The 14,185-nt window shown below is 37.7% G+C and overlaps 1 protein-coding gene across 9 annotated transcripts in view; it reads right to left on the reverse strand.

The window, feature by feature from the left end:
• TENM3 (teneurin transmembrane protein 3) overlaps window positions 1-14,185 on the reverse strand; it is a 2,406,934-nt gene that overhangs the window by 30,713 nt on the left and 2,362,036 nt on the right. For all 9 annotated transcript variants that reach the window (XM_076010707.1, XM_076010706.1, XM_076010703.1 and 6 more), the window contains 3 exons: window positions 8,990-9,222; window positions 7,723-7,877; window positions 6,066-6,940 (listed from right to left, as the gene is read on the reverse strand). In XM_076010707.1, coding sequence (XP_075866822.1) covers window positions 6,066-6,940; window positions 7,723-7,877; window positions 8,990-9,222 — 1,263 coding nt within the window. The remainder of the gene's footprint in view (window positions 1-6,065; window positions 6,941-7,722; window positions 7,878-8,989; window positions 9,223-14,185) is intronic.

Here is a 14,185-nt window from a genome sequence, read left to right on the forward strand (position 1 = left end):
TTTATAACATAGGCTGCTTTGTTTTTAATGCAGTTTTTTGGTAGAAACAGCAATGACACATGGTTTCTGTGTTTAAGAAGGCCATCCTCATAGTTTGGTCCTGTGGAAGATGCCTCTATAATTCTTCTAACATCAGAAGCTATTACAATGATACTCATGTAAGGAGAACACAGCGTGGCACCACTGTCAGGGTATTTAAACATGATTCAGTGTCAACAAGAATGGACACATTTTTTCTAATCTGAAATAATTATCATTGCGTTTCCCTACATTATTTGTGCTTTCCGCATACTTAATTATCTTAGGGGTAGCACAGGTAATATTTACACTGCCTGTCTTTCCTCCTCTGAGGTCCTTTCCCTGGTGTGCTCCTATAGCATCTGAACTGATGACAGTGGCAGTCATGGGTTTGCCATGGGCACAGAGTTAAGTTCATTACAAAGAAATGGTTCAGAAAGCTCATTCTGAAATTGCAAAGCTTGAATGAGGAACAATAAAGCACCCAAATGAGAAGCTGGAGACCCATCTATACCTACATAAATGTGTAAAAGCTGAAACTCATTTATTTGCTCTGTGAATCTGAATACAGCTCGCACAAGATCACGGAGTCAGCTCCACAAGTACAGAGCTCTAAATATTCAAAGTCCCGTGATAAAAAAAATCTGCCACTAACCTGCTGGTGTGCATGTACATATCAGCCAGAATTCATAGCTTGTTTTTCATGTTGTCTTCTTTAACCAGACAGAAGAGCCTTTAGATATGCCCAGTTTGTATTTTATGTGGGTAAGCAAGCAGAGAACTGTGAAATGTCATTTACTATTAAATAATTTATTCTATTGCCCAATTCAATACACTGGATTTCCTTTTGTGCGCATTCAAGTGCAAGAACTGTGGTTTCTTTTGGGAATGAACTTTTTAAATAATAAATTTTTAGCAGGTGAGATCTTTTTGTTCTCCTTGGAAATACTTCACCTAAGGAATTATAATGTGTGGCAATTGTTTTTAAGTGGTGTGAAGAACAGCATGGGACAGCCCCTAATACTAAGTGAAGAGAGGAACTAGGCCTGCTACAGTGTCCTTCCACAAGGGGACCCCATTTGCTAATAGGACATCCTTTCCACAGCCCAGCAAGTCAAAAGAAGAAGAGCTCAGAGACAGGATGATCTATTCAATCAATAATAAGTAATTTTTCAGCTCATGGCATATATGAGTCTAACTCAGTGATTGCAAAGCTGAATTATAAACCATCTGATACCTACTGTAGTCTTCTTGACATACCAGCCAGTAGCATGTCCAAGAACACTGGCCACCTCTCTAATGAGTCACAATAGGGACATGCTAATTACAAGTAATGTGGAGAGAAATTGCTACCAAGAAGATGGTATCTCTAGCTTTTGGAATGAAGGTTCTCATGCTTAGGAAACCATCTGTTTATCCTAAAGAACCACCCTGCCTACTTTATTGGTGACTGAGAAGAACCTCAAATTGGGATTCAGGCTTTCTTCTCCTAGAATCCTCTCTGATACCGGGCATGACAATAATAGACTTTAACTGCATTTGCCTGGAAAATGTTTCCTGCCTTTGCTCCTGAACACCAACATTTCAGAAGAAAGAAGGTATCAATATGAAGTCATTTTGGGGGGCTTCACTGTTTGAATAACAACATCAATGGAGGAAGTCCTTATTTTATAAATCAAAAGAAAGTGAGCAAACATGTAATATTGGGTAAATATATCTAAAAATTGACAACAAAAATGGGAAGGGTTAATATTTTCAGCATTAAGTATTGGTACAGGGGTCTGAACTAATTCAAGAACACATATCATGTGTTCATGGCTTTCAATGAAGCCTTGGTGAGAGCCAGCTATAGGTTTTATAACTCTTCTTTATAAATATTCGTCTGTCTACATCTTTGATTTATTCTTCCATTCCTTCATTCAACAAAGAGCTATGGGGGGAGTGCTACACATACTGCAACATTCCAGGAGTTGTGGGAGCCACAAAGGTAATGAAAGTTTGCATTTTATGAAATACTTTCCCATTTCATTTTGTCCTTATACCAATACTGTGACATGCTAATGGTACACTAAAGTTTGTACTAAGGAAAAAATAATAATAAAATGAAAGCATGAAAGGTAAGCAATTTGAGCTAATTCTCTCTTAACATTTCTTTGGAAGGAACTATGACAAGTGTATTTTTATCTCTAGGCAAATTTATTGATTCCAGATCTTCTTCCATCTGTTTCTTTCCTATAAAAGCTTTAATCTCAAGGCTTTTTAGACACTAGGCTAGCCAGAAAGCTGGCCACATACAAATGGGAATTTAGGCTGCAAAGTTTAATTTCTCTGTGCAAGGTATTTGTGCAGAAAGATGATTACAGAGCTTGTATCAGAGAGCTCCAGGGACTGGTGTCATGTAAGTCATAGAAAACAGGTGTTTTTCAGTGGGGAATGGTGTTTTTATCCACAATCTCCTTGTGGTTTTGGTAACACTCTGGCCATTGTCAAACCTGTCAGGTTTCTTCTTTATGAACTTACCAAGTACCCTTGTAAGGTCTAAATTAGACACATAGTTTTATAAAAAAAAGAAGGGAAGGGAAATATTACAGATACGTACTAATATTCTGGGAGTCTGCCAGTTCATCAATAACTACAAAAACAAAGGCAGTCGGACAGGAATTCAGAGGCCCCCGCTGCCTCTATTAGGATGTTCACATCCCGCCACATGCCCGGGTCAGGAGACAATAAGCAGAAACTCTGCTGTCAAGGCTCAGAGGAGTAGCGATGGGGGTTGAGTTTGCCCATTAACAACCTCAAACTTACAGACAAAATGCGCGGCTGGGTCAGAACACAGACCGCGCTTTTTAGCGGGGCAGCCTGATAATGACACCCCCCACCCTTTTCTTTTTGTGCGCTTACTTTTGAATGTGTTTTAAAGTTTTGACCCTTAGAAGAGGTGGGCCCTTGTTCTTTCACAGCCAAATTGTAAGAATGTATGGAAAGGAAAAAAAAAAAAACGATCATTTGTTATTCTGGCATGATGATTCTGAATTCCTTGGGTCAAACTAAGCTCTATTTTAATATACTGTTTTGCAAAATGCATAAAGGTTTCTTAAAAATGTTTCAGTCATGACTTTGCTGCAGATATCTAGAAGAAAATTAACAAAAAATACTGCTTTTTAAACAATATTTCTGTTAATTTTATTAGAAAAGGAAAAGTTATTGTAAACCACTATATTCTTTTAAAAATATATGTATAAAATTGTGAGGGTTATCGCTGGTATAATATTTTAATAGTGCTTTTTGGAATAGTTGCCTTTACTGTAATTTATCTAGCTATAAGATTTAATAGATATACTTTAAATATGATGTCTAATGAGTTAGTATTAGTGAAAATACGAAATTGTGATGTACCTCAATTAATTAAAAAAAATTTTTTTTTTTTTTTTCGGTGAGACAGGGTTTCGCTCTGTTGCCCAGGCTGGAGTGCGGTGGTGTGATCACAGCTCATCACAACCTCAAAACCTCCAACTCCTGGGCTCAAGTGATCCTCCTGGCTCAGCCTCCTGAGTCGCTGGGACTACAGGTGGGTGCCACCATACTGGCTATTGTTTTAAAAAATTTTTTGTAGAGATGGGGTCTTGCTGTGTTGCCCAGACTAGTCTTGAACTTCTGGGTTCAAGTGATCCTCCTGCCTCGGCCTCCCAAAGTGCTCAGATTACAGGTGCGGGCCACCACGCCCGGCAACACCTTTCATTCTTTAAAACGATACTTTCTCATTATAGTCACAAGATTGGCTTGCCAACCCAACCCCTGCTTTCGCCATCCCACTGATTCCTGACTAAGCCCGAAATGCTTGGATGATATTTGTTACTAGAGAAATATGTCTTCTTTGTGCACTATTATTTTTTAAAAAAGTAAAAAATCCAAATTCATTTATACTATCCCACATGGACTCCACCAATGGAGTTTCTCTAATTTTCCAGACTTGACTAAAATTCAATTGTAGGACTTAAGCAAACCATTCTATCTGTTGTAGGAAGTTCATGTGTCAGCAGTAACCCTCACGATGAACTTTTTTCTGTGCAATGTCAATTCCTGCGAATAAATAAGGACACATTCAAAGATGGCCCAGAGAGCAGGGTTTGAGTCCTAGATTACACTAAAAACTTATTTCTCTTTTTCCCCCTGCTTTCAACTAAACCGAAACCCTACCAATGCCACCATCATTTCTGAAGATCTTATAATCAGAGCGGCTCTCCTGCCCAGTCTCATCTGATGGTAGCACATTTTCTGTGCTCTTTTTTGCCTCGTTGGCAATCTAGCCTGCTATCACTTTGAAAACAGTGCAAAGGAAGTGCTTTCCATTAACTTCCAATTTATTCGTTTCCTATTGCGATCCTAAAATGAGCAAAAGGAATGCTAAGAACAGAATTTTAATGTAATTCAATTGAAAAGGTTTGTTCCTCTGACAAAATCATGCTGCTGGGTAACACTCATTTTATTAAAAGGGAATCTGTCAAAAAAGAAAAGCAATTCAAGCTATAGGAGAACTAAGCTTTATGTATAAGACCCATTCTAGAAAAGTTGTACAGAAAATATTTATATATTGAATCTTTTTTTTCTACTGACTTTTATTATAATCTTAGAGGAGTACTCCTATAGAAAATTCTTTTGCTTTGGCCTATCATTGTGCAAATCGCACTTAGGAATCCAATATTCATTTTAAGGACTACTTTGATGTCCACTACTGGGCATCTACCCAAGAGATCAAAAGTCACTTTATGAAAAAGACACCTGCACTCGAATGTTTATAGCAGCACAATTCACAATTGCAAAGCTGTGGAAACAACCCAAGTGCCCATCAATTCATGAGTGGATTAATAAAATGTGGTATATGTATACCATGGAGTACTACTCAGCTTTAGGAAACAATGGTGATATAGTATATTCCTGGATAGGGCTGGAACCCATTCTACTCAGTGAAGTATCTCAAGAATGGAAAAACAAGCAACACATGTACTCACCAGCAAATTGGTATTAACAGATCAACATGTAAGTGGACATATAGGAATAACATTTATCGGTTGTCAGGCAGGTGGGAGGGGGGAGGAGGGGATGGGTATATGCCAACCCAATGAGTAAGATGTGCAATGTCTGGGGGATGGACACGCTTGAAGCTCTGACTCGAGGGGAGAGGGGGGTCCATGGGCAATATATGTAACCTTTTAGATTCCAAAATAAAAACTTAAACTAATTAACTAATACCAGCGAAGGGGCTTTTAGTCAAGTGAACAAGCAATCAAAAATTGTTTTCCATAAGTATTCACTACAAAGTCCACATACCGTAAAATACACAACAGTGAATTTTCATTTCATTCTTACTGACCTCACAAAGTGTGACTGTTCAGGGAGCACGGTGCCTAGGCCCCACTCCACACCTGTGTCAGAATCCCTGGCTGAATGAGCCTCACACCTTTTTCATAAGCTTTCAGACGGCGACCAGTAATTCCTGATTTGCATTTAGTTGTAAGGTTCTTTTAAGGATAGTTTAGCTTCTCCAGTAACTGATTATAAAAAGTTAAGCCCTTCTTTTTGGTAAGAATAACATTTGTAGTACTGACATAAACAGCAACATTCTCAGTAAATATTTTTAAAGTTTCTCTTCAATGAAAGCTCCCAACACAGTCAGCTTTATCAGTTGTGCAAATCCAAACTCAAAGGGTTTATGCCTACAACCAGAGCTGTCATGGCTCTCAAAAGGTTTAGTGCTAAACAGTAGGTCTATCTGAAGCAAAATATCAATCCTTAAGTAGAGGTAGATTTACCATGAAGCTCATTAAAACTTAAGCTTCAAGGCTTCTCACTTGCACTTCCAAGGCCTAGCATTAATTTGGTATCTCATAATTTTGCCTTCTTTTTCAGAAAGAGGGATCCAAAAATTATAGAAGCTCTAGACATTGAAAAACACAGATTCCTTTGGCCATTAAGATTATAGTGTTATTATAGATTATGGTATTATATCACAGTATTTTATAATCAGAGTAGAATTTTCATATACTTACTCAAAAAATGTTGTCCATCCAGTTTCATCGCTTTTAGTGGCTAGAAGGCCACTATTGCCGTGGTAAGTAAACAAAACTAATTCTAGTCCTTGAGCAGTCATGCTTTTCAAACATCCGTTTGTTCCTATTGTCAACCATATCACTTGGTTATCCGGAGACACGACTCGAACTGGCATCCGATTAGGGTCCCGTCTAATTCTCAGGGTATTGCCATTGCTATCTGTCACAGCGGTAATATCATTGTCATTGCTGTAGCTAAAATTGTACAGGTAATCGCCGGTGACTAAACTCACAGTGTATTGGTGAGTACCATTGATGTCAAAGATGTAGAGTTCTTGGTCAGTTGGAGACGCAACTTCATAAAAGTTCATGGAGTTAAGTAAAGGCTTATTCTTTGACACAGCCCGGATCCGAATATTTCCTAGATCTGCGATGTACAATGTCCCGTCCGGAGAAGCAGCTAGGGAGGATGGAGCATTAAGTTTGGCATCTTTGGCATAGCCGTCTCCACTCTGGTAACAGTCACAGTTGGCATCGTTTTTGCAGTCACACTCTGAAGGAGTTCCCGCCACCAAGGAGATCTCTCCATCCGTTGTGACCTGCCTTATCCGGTTAATCTTCTTCTCATCAGTTTCGGTAATGTACAGGACCCCACTGTAGGACACGGCGATGGCAGTGGCGGATTCCAGCGTCGTCTGAACCGCGTGCTTCCCCACGGGGTATTCCACCCCGGGAACCTGGCAGTGCATGGGCCGGCCGGCAGCAATGCGAACCTGACGGTTTTCAGTGATCTGTAAAACTACATTATTATCCAGGACATAAATGGAGTTGTCCATAGGGTTAATGGCGAGGTCAGTGGGCCATTCCAGACGTACCTTAATAAAAAAAAAAGAAATGGTCTGGTTAGTCAGTTACTGCACTGCAGTTAATATGCCAGAAGACTAAATTAGACCATTTAGGGAAATTAGCCTTAATCTGATAAACTGTTATAAAATAGTTTTTTCAATAGTCACAGTAAAATAAACCCAAAAGTTCTGGATGGAGACAAATGTAAGAAATAACATTTTATTTTAAAATGTAGCTCACTGAAAGATTTGCTAGTTATAGCCAAATAGCGAATAAACCTCTAAGTAGTGAGTCAATAGATATCAACGAGATATGAACACAGATGTTCCTTATAGCAGTAATAACCGCCAAATGTTGGGGCTTTCTAGGTTATGAATACATTAGTATTCTATTGTGTTTTCAATCAGGCCAAGAGTAAAGTTTCTAATTCTAAATATAAGTCTCTTGGGACTAATCATAGTGGTTCTCTCTACTACTTAAAGAGCTCATGCAATCAAAAGATTAGAGATTTAAGCTGTTTTGTTCTTTTTGGAATATCTGCATGCTGCTACTTTACTGGTATTTTATTACAGATGCTTAGCATTTCTTAGTGATAATTGTTCTGTATCTCATTGAATTCATCAAATGCAGAATTATAGAAGAATATAACTTTTTATTAGCTCCTGAGACACATTTTAAATGGAACAGCTCTATCATAACAACTGCCACACATGACATATACAGTTTAATATGGTGCCATAGTATCTACTGATCATAATAAGTCAAGTCACTCAGAAGAAAAACAAGCAAGCCAGCTTAATATTTTAACTACCTGGCTGATGTGCATGCTGGTGTCACAAGTTAAGGGTCTGGCTGAAGTCAGATCATTAGAGCCCAGGAGAGTCGATATGATTCCATTTTGATCAACTTTTCTAATCATGGTTCCATCAACAAAGTAGATTAATCCGTTCTTATCAATCGCCATTCCTTTATTGGAGAGAAGTAAATATTACCAATTTTTCAAAAATGATTAATTTTGATTAAACTCCTAAGCCCATCATTAAGCTCAACACTTAACCCCGGTGATAACATAGGTGACAGGCAGCAGGTAGGAGTGCAGGTTGCAAACGTGTGAGACAACAAGCAACATAGGCATTTACAGTACAAATAAATTTAAAATTCAGTAACAAAATAATCCAAATTTGTAAGATTCTCCAGTTGAGCGTATGTCTGAATTACACAGGCAGTATTTGTATGTTTCATATATAAAATTATAATGTTTATATAATGACACAGTCTATAGATTATAGAAACATGTTCAAATTCTGTTTCTGCAAATGTACAGTCATGATATTCTTCTAACAAAATAGATCTAAGCCAAGGTTAGTGTTTTGTTGACCTTGTTACAATGAAATTTGCTATTATGAATAATTCAGTGCAAATACTTTTTTTCCAGTCCTTGTTCACATAAAAGTCACTAGCTATAATGAAAAAAAAAAAAAGCTCCAAACCAAAAAGCATTGTAATGAATAGCATAATACATGAGGAAGGAGTCAGTCCTCACTGGTTTAAAAGCCTTTATCACATAGAATTTTAGCCCTTGTTACCTCCAAAAATTCCTCGCAGCAAGCATTTTTTCCCATGGCATAGAAACAAAAGTTGAACAGCTCCAAAGTGGATGAGGGCGAATAGGGTTGCTTAGTGATGGTTTTTAAAGAAGTCTGGGACTCATTCATGACAAAGAAATTCCAGGACAATGAAAGAATTTGGACACTTCCTTGAAGTTTAACAGGATGTGACCTGAATTATATAGAGTAGTTGCTTCATTCTTTGAAGAGTTGAAAAAAAATGGTATGACATTAAAAAAATTCCAAGAACCTAATATTTACTATAAAATCAACTTAGGATTCTAGCAGGTTCGTGTTAAATGGCTTTTAAGAGCACTAGATGTGAAACAGCTCTTCAGAACACAGTTGAAGGCAAAATGTTAGACTGAGCATTATTAAATACAACCAGGCACTAACTGGATTTTCCCCTTTTGCTTTCATTTTATTTTTTTTTAAATAAAAAGAACTCCTCAAATTGGTAACTGCCAGCACCTTTGGGACTCATGAGTGTTGCTTCCACGGCCTTCCCGCCGTCCCCACACCTGGCTTCGTCAAATGGAAGGCACTGCTCTCCTGTCCCTGCAACTACTTCCGCGTTTTTAGTCAAGTCTTTGGCACCCGTAAGGGACTTTGGGCGATAAATCCTGCGCGTGTTAGTGTCAGAAACGTACAAATCTCCTGTGACGGGATCCGTTGCAAGGTAGTATCTATGAGCTGGGTTGCTGCTGTAAAAAGGATCACACGTACACATCACAAGAGAGTTACTCCCGATACACAGAGGGAAATTAAAAGCAAAATGAAACAGATCATGAGAAATGGATTATAAACTGGAATGTATGATCAAAGACCAGCAAATGAATAGTACTGTATATTTAATAATGACTTAAACAATGTGATCACAGGCAACCATTCCCTGATACTACTGTTTTCCTGCCTTGCCTGATGCTGAACATGCAACAATGTATTAACACCTATCTTAAAAATCATTACCTTTAAAAAAGCAGTGTCTTGCCTAAAACAAAGAAGCAAATCCTCTGTATCTTTTTGGCTCAGTGCAAAGCCACTATTAAACTGCCCATCAGTGACAGCCATGAAGTTTACTCCAGGGACAGGGTGTCTCTATCAAATTCTCCTGTGAAATATAATGTACTACTGATTTCACTTGTACTTCATCATAAGGAATTATTCTTTCAAATGGAAAACCTACCCCAGACAACATGTGGCATTTTGTTCGTCTTGGTTGCGCTATCATAATCTAGAAAAGTGACAATGTTTGTCCTGAGATATGGGAGTTAAATCCAAAAATGAGATCATTCCAGTGGAGGAGGGGGTCACCACTGGCGGCCTAATGCAGTAAGTCAGAATGCTACATCCATCAGTTTTATTTTTAAAGTTTGTGAACCGAGCTGCTCTGAAACCTGCCTGTGGATTTCGTGAGACATAAACATTTGTTCATAAAATGTAACGCCTCCATTTTATAAATATAAAGTGATGCAAATGTGAAACATTTTGTGTCCCATTACCTGTAAAAAATGGTTAAGACCAACATTATCAAGGAATGGAAAAATTATAACATATTGTTGGAATTAAAAATTTAATCTTCTCACAAACACTCAACACTATGCTCTTAAAAATTAATGTAATTTTGTACCATGTGCAAATATTACCTTCTGGAAAAAAATCTTAAAATAATTTAAATGATTTGGTATCCCAACAAAGATGTCAACTGATAGGAATCTACTAGATTCCATATATTTTTTTTTTTGTTTTTTTTGAGACAGAGGCTCGCTCTGTCACCCCAGGTAGAGTGCAGTGGCATCATCTTAGCTCACAGCAACCTCAGACTCCTGGGCTCAAGCGATCCTCCTGCCTCAGCCTCCCAAGAAGCTGGGACTACAGATGTGGACCATGACACCTGGCTAATTTTTCTATTTTTAGTAGAGATGGGGGTCTCGCTCTTGCTCAGGCTGGTCTCGAACTCCTAAGCTCAAGCAACCCTCCTGCCTTTTGTTCAGAGTGCTAGGATTACAGGTGTGAGCCACTGTGCCCCCAGACCCCCAAGAATCTTTTCATGACAAACTCGGTTTTTACTAATTCCTCTCATTCTGTCTTTCCTTCTCTCTTTCTCCATAGACAGCCACCCACACCCACACCCACACCCATCCATTCACACACAGAAAACTATAAGCTCGTTTCCATTTGATAAGTGAACATCTAATATATGTAGTATAAACCTGAATCTAGGTGAACATTTTTATTCTAATGGTGATGTAGCAGTTTTCTCCTTACTAATGAGGTTAGGTTCTAATGAAACAATTCTTACTACTTAATGCTTTTTCTAAGTGCTGAATATATGTAATTTATTGTTTCCATAAGAGATTCTATTTTTAAATGAGCAGGTGATAGTTTCCACTAGTGCTTCTTACATTGGTAGAAAGGGACAGCAGATGACATGTGGAGCCCCTAGAGACCTTTGGAGCTCTCAAGAGCCCTGTGGCTGGGGGAGGGGGGAAAGGGCGTTTATTGAAACCTTAAAATCTGTACCCCCATAATATGACGAAATAAAAAAAAAAAAGAGCCCTGTGGCTGTGACGCTGGGACACAGAGAGCTATGAAGACACACCGAGGCCTGAACACCTTCAGTTTGGGATCTCCTTTTCGGCCATTAGTATCTTTTTGTGACAAGAGACAGATTAGAGCAAGAGGTCTTGCATGTGTAAATATGCGTTAAAGGGCAAAAAGTGATATGAAGAACTCAAAGAAATGCAAGTCATTACGGAATAAAAACAATTCAGAACTACTAGGCTATAGGAAATGATCAACTTGCCATGCTAAGAGTTATTATATCATTTTCCTAAGTTGATGCCTGAAATTTTAAATGCAGCAAGACATATTGTATTCCTTATGTGGTAGTTTATTACTTTGTAATGAGTTACATATCAATGTAACATTCAGAACAATTTTACCGAGGTTTTTCTTTCTTTCGGTAAATAGTCTGCTATTGACAGCGCTGGTCTTTCAGGTATATATAGTTGTTGTGACAGAGTTGCAACTCCATCAAGTTGGGTCTTTTGAAAAACATGACATTGGAGAGACTTCTTTAGCCTTTCCTATCTCCCTGATTATATGGTAACTATGAATAGCTGTATAGTTGTTTATGAGTATATACATACATACATATACACACACACATCTTTTTCTTGTTAGTTGTATATCTATGAGTATAAGCTCTGGGCTAGACTGTGTGGGTTTAAATCCTAGCTTTGTCATTTACTAAATGTGTGATTTTCAACAATTTACCTAACTTACCTGCGCCTCAGATCCCATATTTGTAAAGGTGATGATAATAATAGATATTTCATAGCATGCTGAGAGGATTACATGAATATATGTAAAATCCTTAGAACAGAGCCTAGCACATACTAGGCTTTTCTAGTACATACCAGCACATACTCAGAAAAAATGAACTATTCTTAATATTTGCTTTTGTCCTGTTCCCTCTTACAGTGCAATATGTATTTTGCCTTATAACCTTAGAAAGTATATGAATGCAATAATTATTGTTACCTAAAGTATGACTTGCTTTCTGAAAATACTAAAAAAATTACTTACACTGGATAGGTTCAAATTTATTTCCTTATTTCTGCTGATATAGCAGTGGTCTATAATATCCTACACGATTGAAATTATGCAGACCTATTTTAAATATCCACTTCTTAATTGTTTAAAGACTAATGGTAAAAGTAAAAGATTCATGCATACTTCTTGATGCTGTCATTTTTAGGAAAAAGTAAGCAAACCGATCTTGGAGGTGGCAGCTTGAGTGGTGCTAGCATACTATTTAGCTACGGGATATGAGCTTTCTTGGTAAAAAAAAACCCAGTGTTTATTCAAGTCATAACTTTGCCTTTATTGGCATCAGCTTTATTCTTGTGTGGTAGTAATAAGAGAATTTCCAGGGTGGTGCTTATATTTGCTTATTTCATGTCCTGGAGGATCTCCTTCCTTGAAGACACAGAAATTTCTCAATCAAGCAACATACATCAATGGCTTTAAAAATGTCCACCAAATGAAAGCTCTAATTTTGTACACAACTAAATTGCCCAGAAGAACAAATGTGGGAGGAATATATGGCCCTAGAGAGGAGAATTAGCCTCTGGGAATATTCCCCACGGAATGGTAGGAAATGGGAACGGGACACGTTCCCTGCAGTGCAGCGTGGCCTGGCAACTTAGAGCTGGGTCTTAGATCCTAGCCTCTCCTAGATGAAAAGAGGGATCAGTACGGAAGTACTAAAAATAAAAGAAGTGAGTTTGGAAATTTTTAGTTGACAGACTGGTGGCAGAGAAGCTCTGAATTGTAAATGCAATAGCAACGGGATTCAAGGTCACTCAACTTAAGCATGCAGAGTTTCCTGACAGGCTGAGCTAGTACTTGCTGTCCAACTTCCTGAAAAGGCAAGACACTAAACAGGCTGGTGTGTTGGTGACAGTGAGTGGTGAGATTTTCGGTCAGTACTGTATCTGGAGTGAAGATGTGAGGCTACCATGATTGAAAAAGGCTGCCGCCGGCAGCTGGGGGGCAGGGATTTACAAAATGCTTGATTTTGGGAAATTTCTGCTCAGTGGTAGGAGCCAGCAGCATTCTGGTGTGATTGATGTTCTGAAATTTTAGCATTTCAAGAAGGTTTGAAATATTACAATTTCAACTAATAGCAAAACCAAAGGAACTGAGATCTAGTTAAGAACCGTTAGTATATTGCACCTTGATTCTTAACTCATCCTGAATTTCCAAGATCATCACAATTATCCGGCCAGCTTCTCTACAGTCTTATTCAATTAGACACTGATTCAGTGTTAAGTGCAGGCTGGATCTGCTCATTTATTTTGTCCTAATTCAATCTTCTTAGACTAGAGAAATATTCACAAAGAACAAGCCATAGAAGAGATATTATTAGCATTTTTATCTTTTTAGTTGGCAATTGTGCCACAGCCCTTAGAACACAAAGCATTTGAAGAAGCATAGTAAATTATATTTATGTATAAAGGTAAAACTGCCTATCTTATGGTAACCAAAAGACTGTTTGGATTATTGCAGAGACTTGGGCTGTGGTATTTCTGTGTCTACTCATTTTTTAAATATTAAGTCAATACAGAGTGCTGAATCAAGTTTTTATAATTTTGTATCTAAACTTTCATTGATTCAATTTCACACACCTGTGATTGATCCTGTTATTGGAAATATAAAATTCTCAAAGTTGATTTTAGTTCTACATGTTTAAAAGCCCCTTCGCTGGTATTAGTTAATTAGTTTAAGTTTTTATTTTGGAATCTAAAAGAATTGGAACAAGGATGAGGTAAAAACTAACTACCTATTAAAGGGGTTTGTTAGCAAACTAATCCTGTAAACATCATGGGGGAAATGTTTAGCATACCTAAAAGAAATATTTTTAAAGCAGTATAGAGGCTCAATTTATGTCAAAAATCAAAATGTTGATTGAGTAATATTTATATCTATTCATTAAAGTACAGCTAAGGACTTTTATTTTATGGACTTTCCTGGTAGTACTTATTAATTTGATATAACAGAATACTCCCTGAATTTTAAAATAAGACTATGTGTCTTTATTTTTTTATTCAATGTTTTTAGTATTTCCCCCATTAGTCCAATTAATGAGTCTACAGTAAA

This window comes from Microcebus murinus, chromosome 15 (genome assembly GCF_040939455.1).
Source record: "Microcebus murinus isolate Inina chromosome 15, M.murinus_Inina_mat1.0, whole genome shotgun sequence".
Classification (NCBI taxonomy): Eukaryota; Metazoa; Chordata; class Mammalia; order Primates; family Cheirogaleidae; genus Microcebus; species Microcebus murinus.